The 17,847-nt window shown below is 34.7% G+C and overlaps 2 protein-coding genes across 5 annotated transcripts; both read left to right on the top strand.

The window, feature by feature from the left end:
- The first annotated feature begins 1,869 nt into the window (after positions 1-1,869).
- On the top strand, positions 1,870-2,882 carry LOC111811802 (ethylene-responsive transcription factor 4-like). The gene has a single exon (XM_023698837.1). It carries the CDS (start codon positions 1,961-1,963, stop codon positions 2,654-2,656), a length of 696 nt encoding a protein of 231 aa, XP_023554605.1. The 5' UTR covers positions 1,870-1,960; the 3' UTR covers positions 2,657-2,882.
- Positions 2,883-5,618: 2,736 nt separating this feature from the next.
- On the top strand, positions 5,619-15,921 carry LOC111811638 (phospholipid-transporting ATPase 2-like). 4 transcript variants are annotated; one of them, XM_023698586.1, is made up of 25 exons: positions 5,619-5,773; positions 6,683-6,883; positions 7,384-7,597; positions 7,948-8,064; positions 8,736-8,828; positions 8,963-9,137; positions 9,524-9,690; positions 9,893-9,997; positions 10,387-10,484; positions 10,577-10,719; positions 11,453-11,549; positions 11,702-11,811; positions 11,893-12,057; positions 12,354-12,508; positions 12,601-12,681; positions 12,830-12,950; positions 13,072-13,178; positions 13,282-13,413; positions 13,511-13,664; positions 13,779-13,896; positions 14,003-14,176; positions 14,257-14,308; positions 14,560-14,687; positions 14,838-14,988; positions 15,281-15,921. In XM_023698586.1, the coding sequence occupies exons 2-25, from the start codon at positions 6,756-6,758 to the stop codon at positions 15,605-15,607; spliced, it is 3,312 nt and encodes a 1,103-aa protein (XP_023554354.1). In that variant the 5' UTR covers positions 5,619-5,773; positions 6,683-6,755; the 3' UTR covers positions 15,608-15,921. The 4 variants fall into 4 exon arrangements, with proteins under 4 accessions (XP_023554354.1, XP_023554353.1, XP_023554352.1 ...); XM_023698585.1 differs by having other exon boundaries at positions 6,680-6,883; XM_023698584.1 differs by having other exon boundaries at positions 6,654-6,883.
- Positions 15,922-17,847: the final 1,926 nt, after the last annotated feature.

Raw genomic sequence — 17,847 nt, 5'->3', positions numbered from 1 at the left:
GGCGAAAAAAGGAAAGAGAGGAACGGAGTTTCTCTCGCTTTTGGCATAACGGGCCCCAGCAGGAGGCCCGCACGATGGGCTATTAGCTCAGTAGTAGAGTGCGCCCTTGCTAATTGCGTCGTTGCGCCTGGACTGTGAGAGCTCTCGCCATATGGATAGTTTAATGTGCCACAAACACTTTTAATTAGATTTTAGAAGTAAATAAATAGTCTACAAAATTACTAGAAACCGAATATATATATATATATATATATTTTTTTTTATGTGTGAAATTGATTAATTAATATGTATAATGGAAGCGGCAAGGCTAATGTTGTAAAATGGACCGAAATTCATGGCAATTTCCACGTAGCTTCAATTACATTGAATTATAAGAAGAAAGACGTCACCTTCGCAGAATCACAACGAGTACATTATGTCTCACACGTTGACTCAAAAAATACAAAAAAGAAAATAAATAAATAACCTGAGATAAGGAAGGAGGAAAGAATAAGTGTAATTAAATAGATTTAAATTAGAAGTTTATTTATTTTTATGTTTAAAGTTTCAAATTTATATTTAATAAATTGTCAAATTTTAAAAAAATTAAAAATTAATTATTCATTTTGTTTTTAATAAAACTTTTAATTTTTAATTTCATTTCTCATAAAATAGAATTAATTTTGGAAGTTTAAAGTTCTGAGAAAAATTTTAATTTAATAAAAAGGTGAGATAAATTACGGAAACACAGACGTAATGAGGCGATTGCACCGAAACAAATAAATAAGAGCGCGTACGACACGGCTCGCCCTTAAAGACGCGTAAAGAGGAGCGGTGGACACGTGGTGGTATCTTAATGGTGGGTGATGATACTGTTTACGAACTGTCAATCTAACCGGCATTTCCCTTACCAGAGAGAGAGAAAAAAAAAAAAAAAATGGGGNATGGTGAGTGTGGTGACAGTTGTATTGTATGAAATCGGCAGCCGAACCATTACTTTCAGATTTGTTTAAAGCGCTAAATCCATTCATGGCGCGTGGGACCACGTTTTTTTTTATTATAAGTACAATTTTTAAAAAAATAAAAGAAAATTTGTAATTAAAAATAGTCTTATATTTAATCTATGTTGAATATCAATTTGAATTTTTTTAGTCTAATAGAATTTATAAAATTTCAAAAAAAATTATAAATCAAATAAATATTTATATCTGTCAACGTCATGCACTAATTTAGTAATTTGAGAATTCTTTTAAAAAAAATTAATGGGTGGAAAATAAAGAGGCGTGTGGTAGACGCTCTGAAGAAAAGCGTGAGAGATGAGGGCCCAAAGGAAAGGGCGTAATAACGGCTCGTTAGGCGATAAGCCGGCAGGCGGCAGGAAAAAAAAAACATACAAACAAACCTGTAGCTGCAAAGCGACCAGTCTTGAAATTTCCGCGTGCCACGTTACTCCTATATACCCTTTATTATAATAATAATAAATTATTATTTATTATTATTACAATTTTCCTCTTTACCCTTTTGATGTTTCCTCGTCCTTTTCTCGTGGTTTGGGCGGCGCCCCCTCCGCTCAGTCAAATCTCCCCTTGACCCACCACCTTTCCTCTTTTACTTTATTACTCCCCTTTTATCTTTTTACTTTAAATTTACTTTTGTTAATTTAATTTTTTTTAATTTTTTATTTGAAAATCTTTAATATTTTTGTTTTAGTTCGTGTTCTTCAAAATAAATTGAAAATTTCTCATTTGTTACTGTCTCTAGATTTTAAAATTTTAGGCCTTTATTTTGAATTTTTATCATTTAAAATAATAATAATAATAATAAATAAATAACGGATCGATCCTCGGGGCCTCCATGGGTTCGCGCTACTATAAAAGGCCGCTCCACCGCACCTCATTTTATCCTCAAATCAGTGTAATCCAAACAACTTACAGGTACTTCCATCTCTCGCCGACTTGAAGAACGAAGTACAACGGCCGCCATGGTTGCCAAGGAAAAATCCGCCGCCAAGAGCCTCCCTTCGCTCTGCAACAACACCTATGCTAAAGAACTCCATTTCCGAGGCGTTCGAAAGAGGCCTTGGGGCCGATACGCTGCCGAGATCCGAGATCCCGGCAAGAAGAGCCGCGTCTGGCTCGGTACCTTCGACACGGCCGAGGAAGCGGCGCGTGCGTACGACACCGCCGCCCGTCAGTTCCGCGGCGCTAAAGCTAAAACCAATTTCCCTCTGGAGGAGGAGCTGATCGACGTTTCTCCTCAGAAGATTAATCAAAGCCCTAGCCCTAGTAGTACTGTCGAGTCCTCTTCCTCCTCCAGCCAAGAAAAAACCCCCTCGCCGGAAATCGCCCGGAACTACGGCGCGACTGTCGGTGTCGGACGAACTTCTCCCTTCCTTCACCCTCAGTTTTTGCATCAGGTCGGTTGCAATGTCTCCGCCGCCGCCGCCGCCAGCGGCGGCGGCGGCGTTCGTCCTGTTTTGTTGATGGACGCTTTTGGTAGACCGGAGTTTGTCGCTCATGGCTATCCCATACGTTTCGATCCGGCGACGGTGGATTTGACTGCTAGGTTCTCCGGCGGGTCCCACAGCGATTCGGACTCATCGTCGGTTGTTGACTGCCGGCCGGTGAAGGAAATTCTGAATCTCGATCTCAATCTCTCTCCTCCGGTGGACGCTTGATTTCTCCACTAATTTAGTTTCTTAAAATTAATTGTTTTTTGAAGGATGAGGGAAATTGACGTGTTGTAAAGAAAACGTATTAGGGGCTTTTTTTTTTTTTTTTCTTTTTTTTGTGGCAGCTTGAGAACAATTATCAAACTGGATCTCGTAGGTGCTGTAAGAACACTGTAACCTTCAATATCAAAGCTGGGGCTAATGAAACCTTGCCTTATTCATATAATCTGAATTTAATTGTTCATTAATCCATAAAATTAATATTAATTTAATCCTTCAATTTCTACTATTTTCATCGTTTCATTCTTAATTCCATGAAAATTTCGCATTTTAATCATAATTTCTTTAAATCATATATTTAAGAAAAAATGTACTGGCTTTTTCATCGACGAAGTGACCGACACGTGTGCGTTCGTGGGTAGCAGGAGCCGCCCCGGCGCCGACAAGGGAAGTGCATTTATTTATTTATTTAATTAAATGAATAAAGGTATCCGGTTAAAGAATTCCGTGTTGGCGGTGTTAAATGTCACAATCGTGGTGGACGGCACGTGTACTTTCTGAATTCCTGCCGACCCAATTAATTAATTATTTTTTTGTTTCTAAAATTTTTCGGAAGTCTGTGGTTTCCAAGTAAGTGATGAGAAATTGTAAGCGACAGTGGTGGGGCCCAACGGAGGATTGAGACGGCAACCGCCTGTTGATTTTTGAAACAGTGCCGTGAGGTGGCGGTTTCAGGTGGTGGGACCGGTAATATCTGCGTCGGCGGAATCTGTGGAGATGATTTCGTTCTCTTTTATTTATTTATTTATTTATTTTTCTTTTCTTGGAAACACGTAACGCATCGGGATGCATGCATGATGAAAATATGGACTTTATTGGCATCATTATCATCATCAACTCCAAACCGAAATTCCCTTTTTATTTTATTTTCTGCAAAATTCATACTGCAAAATTACATTTTTGTCCCTCCCTAAAATAAAAGCACCCAGTTATTTCCCAGCGGACGACTGTTCTTTTTTTTTTTTTTTAATGTTTTATAAGTTTAAAAATAAAACTGATATTGTTATGTCTCTAAATTTTTAATTTTAAGTCAAATAATTAAATAAATATTTTTGTTTGTTATCTAATAATTTTTAATGCTTCTCAAATATTGATCCCTTTTCTAAAATAAATTAATTTCATTCAACAAAAATAATATAGGGGGAATTTTTGGGAAGCAGCCTTTTCAAATTCACTCAAATTCAATAAAGGAGGAGTAGCTTTTATTCGCTGGGAAACATAACACTGTAAATCGAATCAGAATAATATATAATGGATCATAGCACACAGACATGTACTGATGCTACCTCTTATTATATTCTTTTAGTGAATAAAATTAAAATTAAATTAAACTCAGGTAAATACGCAAATAATAATAATAATAATAATAAAATAACAATAAATAAATAACTTATTTTCCTTTTCCGGTAGGGGAAAATATTCACAAGTGGGTCACGCGCATCGGACATGCCTAGATATCCACGTGGAAAATTGAGAGATGCCACACATCAAAAAGTTGTAAGGCACGCCAATTTTATAACACTTTAATTATTCCATATTTAGCATTAAATTTAACTATATCTTTTTAATTTAATTATTATTATTATAAGTAAATATTTTTATAATTTATTTAATTAAAAAAGAATAATAAGAAGAAGAATAAAGGTTGGCGAGTGGTGAGAGGAGCATGGGCCAGGCGTAAAGGTCCAAGTGGAAGGTTGAAGGGATGCCACAAGTCCAAAGTCGTGACAAGTACTACACGATTACAAGGGGGGAGCCCGGCTGCGTACGGAACGTTGTAGAGAAGCCGTGTGGAAAGAGAACGGCGTCGTATCGAATTTGAGATTTGGATCGGTTCATGACCTTTACTTTACTTTACTTTACTTTAGCGTTATCTTTGTAATGTAATGGGCAGCCGAAAAACTCCGCCGCCAAGGCGGACGTATAAAACTATTCCCTTGGATTATTGTCATTGGACCCACCACATTAATTAATTTATTACACATATTCCAACGCCTGACACGTGTCCCCAACATGTCATTCCTTGTCCCCGGCTCACCTCTTTCCTCCTTCCAACGAATTTTTATCTTTTTAAATTTTATGGAAGCATTTCATTTCTAATTTAATATTTTTTAAATAAATTAAAATTTAAGAGATAAATACATTTTTTTAGCTTAATAGTTTATGGTTTAATTGAGATTTAAAATATACTTATTTTGAGACTTTTATTCCATTAACAAATTAGAGGTTAATGATATGCACAATATAAAATAATAAATTATTTTATTAATAAATAATTAAATCAAGAGTTTATAATTAATTAAGGTTGAATTACATATGATTAGTTTATTAAATATTAATTTTTTAATATAACAAATTTATAAAGAAAATACTAAATATTTTTTAATTTAATCCTATACAAACTCGCATATATCCCTATTAAAGTTTTAGATCAAATCATTTGTAATGATTATAAAATAGATCGTATCAATAGTGTTATTAAGATAAGACATCTAATTTTATTAGTATTTTAATTTTTTTTTAGGTTATTATTTGAACATATTACTAAATTGCAAATAAATAATTAATTAACATGGGCCATTCCCCGACACGAAAGGCCCAATATAAATTATTTGGGCTTTGGCACGGCCCATTTTTCTTATATTATAAATACCAACTTGGAGTGATTTAGTTATTTAGCGACGAAATAAATATAAATTTAGAATTTCACAAAATAAATTAATTTAAAAGAGCATTTAGATCAATTACCGGTAACTGTTTTAGATTAAAACATTAAGATATTCGTGGAATCATTCGAAACTGGAAGCGAGATTTAAAAAGAGAGGACAAAGAGTCATCTCGGCCGTTGTTTTGCTCTGATACGGCGCGAAAAGAAAATCGGACGGTGCGCGATTCGCTAGCACCGTTTTCTCATGTACAATACAGAAGATGTGCATTTCATTGTTTATTTTGAGCTCTCATGGAAGTTCTTCAATCTTAGAGTGTGTGAGAGAGAAATGAACGCGGCGACTAGAAGAACTGGATGCGTTAGAATAAAGTGATTTCCAATACATGGCGATTGAGGTACGAGTGATGTTGTTTATTCTTATGAATCTGTAACCGAGACGATTTGTTTCTGTTTCCTTCGATTTTTTCTCAAATTTGGATCGAATCTCTTCTGTTTCTTTCGGTTGACGAGTTCTTTGTATTATCACTGCGTCTGCGCTTTTCGATTCGTTTATTGTTTACAGTGTAATACCTCTCTAATTAAGGATTCTACTCTTGAATTCGTATCGTTTGATTTTCAGAAAGCTTTGTTGTTCAATAATAGGTAATGACATTTTTGTGTTGCTTTGGTCGAGCCATACTCGAGGTCTCTAATGAGTATTCAGGAGTTTCTTAATCAGTCTCTGTTAGGAAATTGTAATGCCATTGATTAATATCTGCTCCAAGAAAAACTACAACGTTAACGTTTTAGAGAGCTGAACTTGCCTTTTGATAGAGGCAACTTTTATTAAGCTTAACTAAAAGCTATTTTCATTTCATTCAAAAAATATTGGTACGTAGTTTTTATCAGAGAATTAGTTAAACTCATTGGCGCTCAGTTTCTGTTGAACAACAAGTTAGTTCATCCATGAACTTTTTTGGTATCGATAACTATTAGCAAGTTCGATTTGGCTTCGTGTCAGTTTTTTCTTTCTTTTCTCTATATTTTTCCTTTTTCTTTTTAAATTTATATTCAAACGCTTGCGTATATAAACTTTTTGTGCGTGTATATGTGTGTATGAGAGAGAGATTTTGAATTATCCAACATTTATGTTATACATGTGGAGTTGTGTGTATGCAATGGAAATGCTTGGTTATTCGTTTCATATTTGCTTAATTTTCTGTTTGATCTTTCTATGCTGCACTTTTATGAATGACAATAATATATGAAATTAAATATTTACTCTCTCCATCGCAGCATAACAAGTTCATAAATTATTGCAGCAGAGCTTATCGACATAGATAAGGACAGCACTGGACTTGAAACAAAAATTGCATTTGATCGTGTTCTTAAAGATAAATGATGAAGCGTTATGTTTACATCAACGACGATGAACCATCAAATGATCTTTTTTGCGATAACCGCATCTCGAACCGGAAATATACATTATTGAACTTTCTCCCTAAAAATTTATGGGAACAGTTCAGGTAACTTTTCTTTGTAGTAGTTCTTATTAGATCTTACCAGAATTTCTGTTGTTCTCGTTGAATTATGTTCCACATAACATATGATGCATGATCTCAAGAATATCTTATGCAAATGGTTAAGAAAAACCATGGATATTTCATTTTCTTTCTGATTGGCCCTACCTTTCCTCTTTATACTACTTTTTGGAGTTAACTTTATTGCTCTTTTATTTTCATTTGTCCATTCTTTAAAATTCTGTTATTGTGTCTTTAATTAGCTACTGCCAAGGCGTGTGGTCAAAACTAACTATATGTTACAATCTATACTTTTTTGCGTCATTCTAGTATGAACAATCTGCTAAGTCTTTCATAATCTTCTAGAGTTTCACTATTGATTTAATATGAAGTTACTTTGAGTTTTTCTCTTTTACAATTGTGTGCCATTATACCTAGCTTGTGGATGCTTTCAATTATACATGCATTTCTCATTCCTAACAAATGTCATTTTTGTTTGTTTTCAGCCGCTTCATGAACCAATACTTTTTGTTAATTGCATGCCTACAGTTGTGGCCGCTTATAACTCCAGTTAACCCTGCCAGTACGTGGGGTCCACTTATTTTCATTTTTGCCGTGTCTGCAACAAAAGAGGCATGGGATGATTACAATAGATATTTATCAGACAAAAAGGCTAATGAGAAAGAAGTTTGGGTTGTGAAGCAGGGTACCAGAAAAACTGTAGGAATCTCTCTCAATATTTTGATCTAGTATGACTTCCTTTTCATATTTGAAAGAGAACAAATTATTAATTTGTTGCGTTTCTTCTAGTAGGTTTTTTTTTATTAATCAACAATTATTTTCGTTGAAGATTTTCAAATATATTTTTACATCATGTTCCCTAGTAGTTGGATCATTTATGGAGTTAAATAGCAAATTGTTATCTAACAGAGCTTGAAATTAGGATTCTATCATAGTTGTGGAGATAGTGTAACTTCCTTATTGTCAAGTAAAATATGATCTGTTTCTTCTAACTTCTGTTCCTTTGTAACTTTATTGAATTTTCTTAACTTCATGGCTTTTACTTGTAGATTCAAGCACAAGATATTCATGTTGGTAATTTAGTATGGCTCAGGGAGAATGATGAAGTGCCTTCTGATCTTGTTTTGATTGGTACCTCTGATCCTCAAGGAATTTGCTATATAGAGGTTGGTAGGGAGGTTCATGCATATGCTTAATTGAATCTTGTTTTTCATTTTCAGATTCACTGAGTCAAATGGATTCAATGAATAACCATTTGGCAGATATGTTTTTGAAAACTATTTTTGGATTATGTGATCCAAAAAATGAAAATTTTGAAAAGAACATTTTTATGTTTTTAGTGTATCCATACTTTGAATTTGCAATTTTAAGTTGCATAATTACATAAAAAAATAGAGTTAAAACCTTAATAATTATAGTATTTCATTGTTATAAACTTATTTTATTTTTTGTTAAATTAAATTATGTACAATATAATATATTATAAATTATATGATATTGCAAAATTATAGCATAAAATATGTTCATAAATTAGTAGTTGAGATTCAACCTACTGGTTAGTTGCTACAATTAATTTTTTTTATACTTATGTTACCAAACACATTTGGAACTTTTGTTTACATTGGAATTTAGTTTCTAAATCTGCTACCAACTTTGTTTTTCATTGAATCCCTTGTTTTCACATCTTTGATTTCAGATCACTAACTAAACGCACATTTACCTTTTCATATACTTCTATACGGTAATTTAGAATCCAAGCACCATTAAATACTTTCTCGTTCTTTCTTGTTCATGCCTTTCTTATTAAATAAATAGATAAAAATTTGACATGTTACAGACATCTGCCCTTGATGGAGAAACTGACTTGAAGACAAGGGTCATACCCTCAGCTTGCATGGGAATAGATTTTGATCTATTAAACAAGATCAAGGTTTGGATTTTCCTGTCCAATCATCAACATTCGAGATTTATTACAGGGTTTTAATTTGGGTGAAGTAGATGGCACATTTGTAGGAATCTTCAGCTTGAAAATGACAACATTTGTTATTCACCTTCATTTGGCAGGGAGTTATAGAGTGTCCTATACCAGATAAGGATATTACAAGATTTGATGCAAACATTCGGTTATTTCCTCCTTTCATCGACAATGATGTGTGTCCTTTGACAATAAAAAACACAATTCTTCAATCATGTTACTTGCGGAACACAGAGTGGGTCTGTGGAGTAGCCGTCTACACAGGCAAGTGCATCTGCATGACATTCCAAGTTCATATAAACTATTCACCAAATAATTATTGTGTTCTTCATGGTTAAGAAAAAGGGTCGAGAAGGATAACAAGGAGCAACCTTTTCAGTTGATGCCTTCTCTGGATACAAATATGTTTGTAAAGCCAGGATCTAGAATTTACACAAACGATCAGACTTGCTTAAAAGCTACTTTAGCCTTTTTGAATTTTAAAATTCTTGTTGGAAAATTTTAATTATTTGCTAGTGTTTCTCCTCTCTTTTTTGGGTGGATTTAAGATGTAGCGATGGATGACATTTTGCAGAATGGCTTAAATGTTTGAGCCAAAACTGCTCTATTCAATTCTCTTGCAGTTTACTTTGTATGTTTGATCTTTTCAGGCAATGAAACCAAGCTTGGAATGAGCAGGGGTGTCCCAGAACCAAAACTTACGGCTATGGATGCAATGATCGACATGTTAACTGGTGCTATATTTGTTTTTCAACTTGTGGTGGTGGTTGTTCTAGGTATAGCTGGTAATGTGTGGAAGGATTCTGAAGCCCGAAAGGTTCAGTATAATCTCTTTGTTTCCAAAGCTTGTTTGTTTGGCATCTTGATTCTATACTTTCGAAATTAGCATGAAGCTGTCTGTTGTTTGTTTCTACTTAGTTTTTAATGTCTCTCTTTCTCCCCATCTGAGTGAAGACTCATTAGTTACATATGCTTTTGTATTCCTGTTAATTCTAAGCTGATCTTTTGGTACTATGTAGCTATGGTATATGCAACATCCAGAGGAAGGTCCATGGTATGAGCTACTGGTTATCCCTCTTCGGTTTGAGCTTCTTTGTTCCATCATGATACCCATTTCAATTAAGGTATGTTGAGGGTGCATATTATTGAACTTTCTCCACTTTCGTTATCATACTTCTCCATGCCTACGTTTAGTCAGGTAAATGAAACTATTCCCCTCCCTGTGCTTGCAGTTAATTAGCACAAATGAATGCTGGATGTTTTAGTAGTTGCAATTTCTCTGTTGAATAATTGCTTAGGATGATGATCGTAGGATCAAGTTAAAAATTGGTTATTGAAGTGACTAGTTTAGATGACTTCAGAAGTGGATTACTGCTTATTTGGATGCCTTGTGCATTTGATTACTGCATATTTGCTTTAATTATTTGGTTCATCTTTATCTTCTTGAAGTGGTAGATAGAAGTTGGGAAAAGTTGACTGTGATGCTATTGACTAAAACATTTGCTTTTGTCAGGTGTCTCTGGATCTTGTAAAGAGCTTATATGCAAAATTTATTGATTGGGACTATGATATGATCGACTATGAGTCTGGTATTCCTTCCCATGCTACGAAGTAAGGGAAGTTGGAATTAAACCACAAAAAATTATTGTGGCTTCCGTGTATATGTTGCATATTTTCTTAGAGGTGTATTTTACATGTGGCAGTACAGCAATAAGCGAGGACCTGGGACAAGTCGAATACATTTTGACCGATAAAACTGGTACCCTCACTGAAAATAAGATGATCTTCAGGAGATGTTGTATCAGTGGCATTTTTTATGGAAATGAAAATGGCGATGCCTTGAGAGGTTTGGCTCTCTGATTGTTGTCAAGAATTCTTCTCATTGCATTGTTTTCTGTCACCTTTATACAATTTGTTTTTCACAGATAGGGATGTAGGATTTTAAAGATGGGATAGATTATTATTGTCAGTAACCTGAACTGTCAATTCTTAGTTGTATGTATTTGTTTCAAAATAATTCTTGAACTAGCCAAGGAAAAATATTTCGCTGGTTGCTTTCTATCAAAATCTAATAGTGGTTCAAGCCCCCCAAAAGCAATTGCTACAATGGTTTAGCAAAGGCATCAGACAAACTCTTTTGGTTTCACTTGACTGGAGCATTTTCCTTATTCATTATATAAGATCACGAGTTTGATATTGTTTATACTTCAATTTATTTGCGAAGTTGACTTTAGTTATTTGTTCTGCGTTAATTACATAATTATGTATTAAATCTAGCAGGGGTTTCAGGAATCCGGTGAAATATTATGACAGTATTCATACTTTGATCATATATTTATGTCTTGCCCTATTGTAATTTTCCCTTAATTATTAGTTTTTTAGACAACTTCAATTACTGTTTCTTTGCTTAGCTGTAATTATTTCTCTGATAGGTAAGGTAGACTTCCCTTTATTAGTTAAAATTCTTCCTATTTAAGTGTAATTTGTACATATCGTTTGTTCAAGGAATCGAGTAGGCTTTTTCTCCCCATCCTTCATTATATAGTAGTTCATATTTGACCACTTTCAGTTGCATGCAGATGAAAAGTTGCTCGATGCTATTGCAAGCAGCTCTCCGGATGTTATAAGGTTTCTCACAATTATGGCAATATGTAATACAGTGGTGCCTACAAAAAGGTGATTTTATGTTCAAACCTTTTTTAACTGGAAGCTGGTTGGATTTAAAAGTTCATCGATAATTTCTTGGTCAAGTAGGTTAATATATATTCCTGCGTGTGTGTATTTCCGTTTTGAAATATAATTTTCTAGTATCTTTCTGTTATTTTCAGCAAATGTGGAAATATCGTGTACAAGGCACAATCACAGGATGAGGAGGCTCTCGTGAATGCTGCTGCTTATTTGAATATGGTATTTGTCAATAAGAATGCTAATGTTATAGGTGAGAGCCATCTTTCTTAAGGCAAAGTTATTCAGATAGATGAACCGCTAAAATAATGCCCTTGTTTAATTGTGGTTGCAGAAATTCAGTTTAATGGGATGCTAAATAGATACGAGCTCCTAGATACACTCGAGTTCACATCTGAACGAAAAAGAATGTCTGTGGTCATTAAAGATTGTCAGAATGGGAAGATTGTCCTTCTGTCTAAAGGAGCAGATGAGGCTATACTTCCTCATGCTTATTCTGGTAACCCTAAAATTCAGTTGCGTTTTGAAGATTGAATAAGTAAATAATTTTATCCACCTGTCTATTTTGAACTTTATTCCGTTAGAACACTCGACAGAAATTGGTGTACCGTTGCCCTTTGAATAAAAAACAGAAAAAATGTGAAATTGTTGCGCCGTTTCCCTTTGTTTAAAAAAATCTGGCCACTGCTTCAAGATTGGTACCCTTTTTATATTTAATGACGTCAAATTCGAGAATTCTTTTGCTTTTTATCACGAGGTATGTTGATGTGATTATTACTTATAATTTTACTTCAGGCCAGCAAACAAGAACATTTATGGAAGCCGTGGATCAGTATGCACAACTGGGTCTCCGCACATTATGTCTGGCTTGGCGTGAACTAGAGGAAGATGAGTATCGAGAATGGGCTCTTATGTTTAAGGAGGCTAATAACACATTGGTTGATAGGGAGGTAATTAGTACACTTCGTCTATGCTTTATATGAATGCACATTTTTTCTGTATGTTGTATTTTTATGTGGCTTGGCTGCTGCTTCTTTTGTAGTGGAGGTTAGCTGAAGTTTGCCTAAGAATCGAGCGCAATTTTGAAGTTCTTGGAGTTACTGCTATAGAAGATAGGCTACAGGTAAATGTTTGTAGTTGCATATCCAATTTCGAACTGTTATAGGTGAAATGGTATTTAAAGATGATAAGTAATAAAACGCTTATAGGAATATTATTGTTGAGATCAGAAATAGCTATGTTTACTCTTTTTATCATATCTTACCTTTCAGGATGGAGTCCCTGAAACAATTGAAACATTGAGAAGAGCAGGAATAAATTTCTGGATGCTGACCGGAGACAAGCAGAACACTGCCATTCAGATAGCTCTTCTATGCAACTTTATTTCACCAGGTAGACATCGATGTAACAAAATTATCTTGTAGCTCGGTATTATGATCATTATTTTTCATTACGTCATTTTGTTTGCAATTCCTCCTAGTCTTCTTTTTCAATTGCATTTACTATGTCATAGAGCCCAAAGGACAGTTACTGTTAATTGATGGAAAAACGGAGGACGAAGTTTGTAGAAGTTTGGAGCGAGTTGTTCTAACTATGAAGACCACAACCTCAGAACCCAAGGTAATGCTCATTGTTCAATCATTTGATATACATCTCCTTTTGAAAACCCACTGGAAATGTAAGAAGACCTTTCATTTTTTCTCTGGGCTTCTTCTTTTAATAGGATGTTGCTTTCGTTGTTGATGGCTTGGCTCTGGAAATTTCTCTGAAGAATCATCGTAGGGCTTTCACTGAATTAGCAATACTATCAAGAACCGCAATATGTTGTCGTGTGACTCCATCACAGAAGGCTCAGGTGGTCCTCTAATTTCTAGTTCTTTTATTTATTAGGTGGTTGCTCGTTCTTTTTTGTCCCGTGGGTTGTTAAGCATCGTATAATCGGTATTATGCAGCTTGTGGAACTCTTAAAATCATGTGATTATCGAACACTGGCGATTGGAGATGGTGGGAATGATGTGAGGATGATTCAGCAAGCTGACATTGGAGTTGGCATTAGTGGAAGAGAAGGACTGCAGGCAGCTAGGGCAGCTGATTATAGTATTGGAAGTAAGTAATACTTATTAATTGCAAAATTTCCTCGATAGTCCTCATTTCTGGTGAACGGAGTGATTTGTTATTTTGGCGAACACCCAAGTTCCATTGGTTTCTTCTTGTTTGCAGAGTTCAGGTTTCTGAAAAGATTGATTCTAGTTCATGGACGATACTCATACAACCGTACAGCATTTTTGTCACAATATTCTTTCTATAAATCCTTGTTGATATGTTTTATCCAGATCTCGTAAGTGTTTCTAAATTCAGTGTCACTCGAAGATAACAAATCGACGTGCTTTTTTTATTTTTTGGACACCCATGTACAAGTAGCACTGACTTTCGGATATGTTCAGTTTCTCTTTCATCTCAGGTGTCTCTGGGACCAGTCTCTTTAATTCTGTTAGCTTGATGGCTTACAATGTTTTCTACACCAGTATCCCTGTATTAGTTAGCGTTCTCGACAAGGATCTCAGCGAAGAAACTGTGATGCAACATCCTCAGATTTTATTTTACTGCCAAGCTGGGAGGTTCGGATCTCAAATCTTTCATGTTTTTTTATTTTTTTATTTTGATGGTTTATTGACTTTATCCATGTCGTCTAAAACAGGCTCTTAAATCCCAGCACATTTGCTGGATGGTTTGGTCGATCTCTATTTCATGTAAGTGACTATATTTGTATGTTTCTTCAGCGAACACTGATTTGTTTTCGTGACCATTTGGATCTGTTTTGGAATTGATCCTCCGATGATGGAGTATCCTGCTTTTCTTACCATTTAAAGAGAAGTTTCGATGTCGATTGATAAAAATATCAATGCTGATAACAACGAAAGAATGTTTCCTTGAGCCAGAAATCACGTTTGTTTTAAAAATGAAAAAGGTCTCATCTCCCTTATGGGGTGATATTTTGCAGGCTGTTGTCGTGTTTGTAATTAGCATACATGCCTACGCTAATGAAAAGAGTGAAATGGTGGAGGTTTCAATGGTGGCACTATCTGGGTGCATTTGGTTACAGGCTTTTGTAGTGACTTTGGAGACCAAGTAAGCTCTCATCTTTTTGCTATAGGTTAAACGTTGCGACTCCATTTTGTTACGAGTTTCATTGACAAAGTTTGAAGATTATTGAGCCAAAATCTCATGCCTTGACTCGCGTTTTTCTCGTACCATCTGAGATTTGATTGATTCTTGCAGTTCATTCACAATGTTGCAACTTATTGCCATATGGGGGAATTTAGCTGCTTTCTACGTAATCAATTGGATCTTCTGCGCCATTCCTTCATCTGGGATGTATACAATAATGTTCCGCTTATGCGGACAGCCATCTTATTGGATAACCATATTTGTAAGTCTCCCTTGCCCAAGATTTCCTTATCGCTAACTCAAAATTGTCTTTAAGATAGATCTCTATACTACTAATACTGTGTAATGTTTAAAAAATCTCGAGCATGTTAGAAATCTACAAGACACAAAATTCAAATTCAAAAGTTCTAGAGATCACTTAAATACTTTTAAAGCGTGTATGAGTCCTTAACACAAACTTAAAAGTTGTGGGACTAAACCAGTAATTTTATCTTTTGTTTTGTTTATTGATCTTTGTTTGGTATTGATGGAAAAGCTTGTTATTATGTTCACAGCTAATAGTAGGCGTGGGAATGGGACCACTTTTAGGCATCAAATACTTCAGATATACATACAGACCAAGCAAAATCAACGCTCTTCAGCAGGCTGAACGTTTAGGTGGGCCGATCCTGTCGCTCAAAAACATTGAGCACCAGCCTCGGCCCATTGATGAGAAAGAAGATTCTCCACTGTTAATATCCCAGCCCAATAACAGAAATACAGTTTTCGAACCTCTATTATCAGACTCTCCAACTGCTGCCTCTAGAAGATCTCTTGCTTCAAGATCGTCCTTTGATTTCTTTCAGACACCGCCCAGTTATTCAATAAATAAGGATAAGTGAACTCAGGTAAAGATAGAGAGTCGGAATGGTAATATGTTGTACAGATTCTCTCCACATAGTAACTGAGTTAGCTCATTTGTTCTTAATTTAATGCTACCTACTTTTATATTTACTCAAAAGGGTCGGTTCGTTCCCATTTTCACATCTATAGTGAAACTTAGAGACCTTGCAGATGCTTACACTTCGAAGCCAATTTGCACAATTTTGTTTCTCCTGTTTCACTCTTCTTTCCCTTTCTTTTGTAAGTAACTATTGATTATCAACACATTGACCAGTAGATGATAAGAAATTTGGTTTCAACCTTGGATGAGAAACAGTAACATTCTTCTCTTATGCCCTACTTTCAATTATATGATGATGCTAGGGCGTGGTCCTTGTATTGGAAATAATGCAGTCTTGAAGGTCTAATGCCTTTTAACTGTTGAGCATATGGGGATGGATTTCTATAGAAGGAAGTGGGGCTAACGGAAAAATGTACATATTCTTGAGCTGTCAGGCATACCTTACATGAAGTATGTCACAGGCATTACAGAAGTATGGGGGTTCTTGCTCCATAATTGTACACAACTAAAACGCTTCCAATAAATGAGCTGAACCTGCAAGACATTATAAAAAACAAAGGGGACCTCAAAAAAGTCAAGCTGGTGGAGTGGAGGGTGAGGGGGACCCTGAAGCCATATCAAATGGTCATATTTTAGCATGGGCTTGTTGCGCCCCACCCTACAGGCAGGCCCACACCATTTCAAATGTGACTGCCACCACCTAACCCAGCACTGCTCTGAACCTATTCTACAAAAAAAAACCTACCATTTTAGTTTAATTCCAAACAAGTCCTAATGGGTCTTTTCCCCACCATCCAAGCTGTCTTTCAGATAAGTTTCCCTCCTAGGAAACAAATTATATTCCATAATTGAGTTGGTACATCATCCCTGTACCCTAGTCTTTTGATTCCATCTCCAATGAGTTCGAGCCATCATTACCTTTTGTGATCTCTTTTCTCGACATCTTTATTTGATTCTTTGTTTTACCTCCCTCTTTTTATGGAGTTCTTGGACCCATAGCTCACGAAAATGTGGTAAAACTATTCAAATATATTTAAACTTTGATATTTTTAATTTTAACTCTAAAATTGTTTCAACTATCTTTTTTTACTTAAAATAAATGATAAAAAAAAAAAAAACATTCAATATATACATAGAGAAGTTAGAAGGCATACATCATATTGTTTAATCCTACGCAAAAAAATGTCCTAAGAATATTCTAATTTAAATTTTTATTTGATATACATGAACATCCATCCACTATAAGTACATCTACCTTCTCTCATAATCAACAAGAGGAGATAAGATTCTTATTTGCTATATATTGCATCTACCAATGACCTTTTTAGGTTACTTTTTCAAGCATGAGAGGGAGGAGAGGTTAATATTAGATTAAGCTTTAGTAAAAGGAATAAGCATAAGAAAAACTTCGGCTAATCCGACTTTAAAGTTTCTAATAGAACAATTCTAACTTCTAAAGTAATCTAACGAACTTTTTAAATTTTGTCCATTAGATATCTAAACAAGTTTAGATATCTAAATTTTGTGTATCTATTGATGAAAATTTTTTGAACACAAAATTGAACGTTCAAACATCTATTTGATATGTTCAAATTAAATAGACACCGACATTTGAGTTACTAAACACAAAATTGATCATAAAATTCAACTTAATATCAATTAAATTAATTTAAATTACATTGAATACCTTAATCATCTATCGAACACATAGTTAAAAGTTGAATATATGCAAGATGTTTTTGAAGTTGAAAATCTATCGAAAACAAAATTGGACGTTTAAAGACCTATTTGATAAATTCAAATTAAATAGATACCACTAAACTTGTAATTTTTCAAAAATACTTAATATTTGAAAATATAAAATTTGTTAGGCACCGACCAAAAAATTACTAAACGAATTTGTTTAGAAATGGAGGTTTGGAAACCAATAATCTATGAGGAAATTTTGTTAGGCACCGACAAAAAAATTACTGAACGAATTTGTTTAGAAATGGAGTTTTGGAAACCGCTCCTTATTTTTAAAACGAACTTCAAATTTTAACCTAAAAAATCTTCTGTGGTTGGTGATGACTGATGAATGCATTTAGGATCCACACGCGAAATATTTTAAAGGAAATAAAGTGTAAAAAGTGAATGAAGTGCTAGAAAATCCACAAACCATGTTCAATACATTGAACT

Source organism: Cucurbita pepo, chromosome LG15, assembly GCF_002806865.2.
Source record: "Cucurbita pepo subsp. pepo cultivar mu-cu-16 chromosome LG15, ASM280686v2, whole genome shotgun sequence".
Taxonomy (NCBI): Eukaryota; Viridiplantae; Streptophyta; class Magnoliopsida; order Cucurbitales; family Cucurbitaceae; genus Cucurbita; species Cucurbita pepo.
The sequence above is the reverse complement of the archived record's forward strand: the minus strand, read 5'-3'. Positions and strand labels throughout refer to the sequence as shown.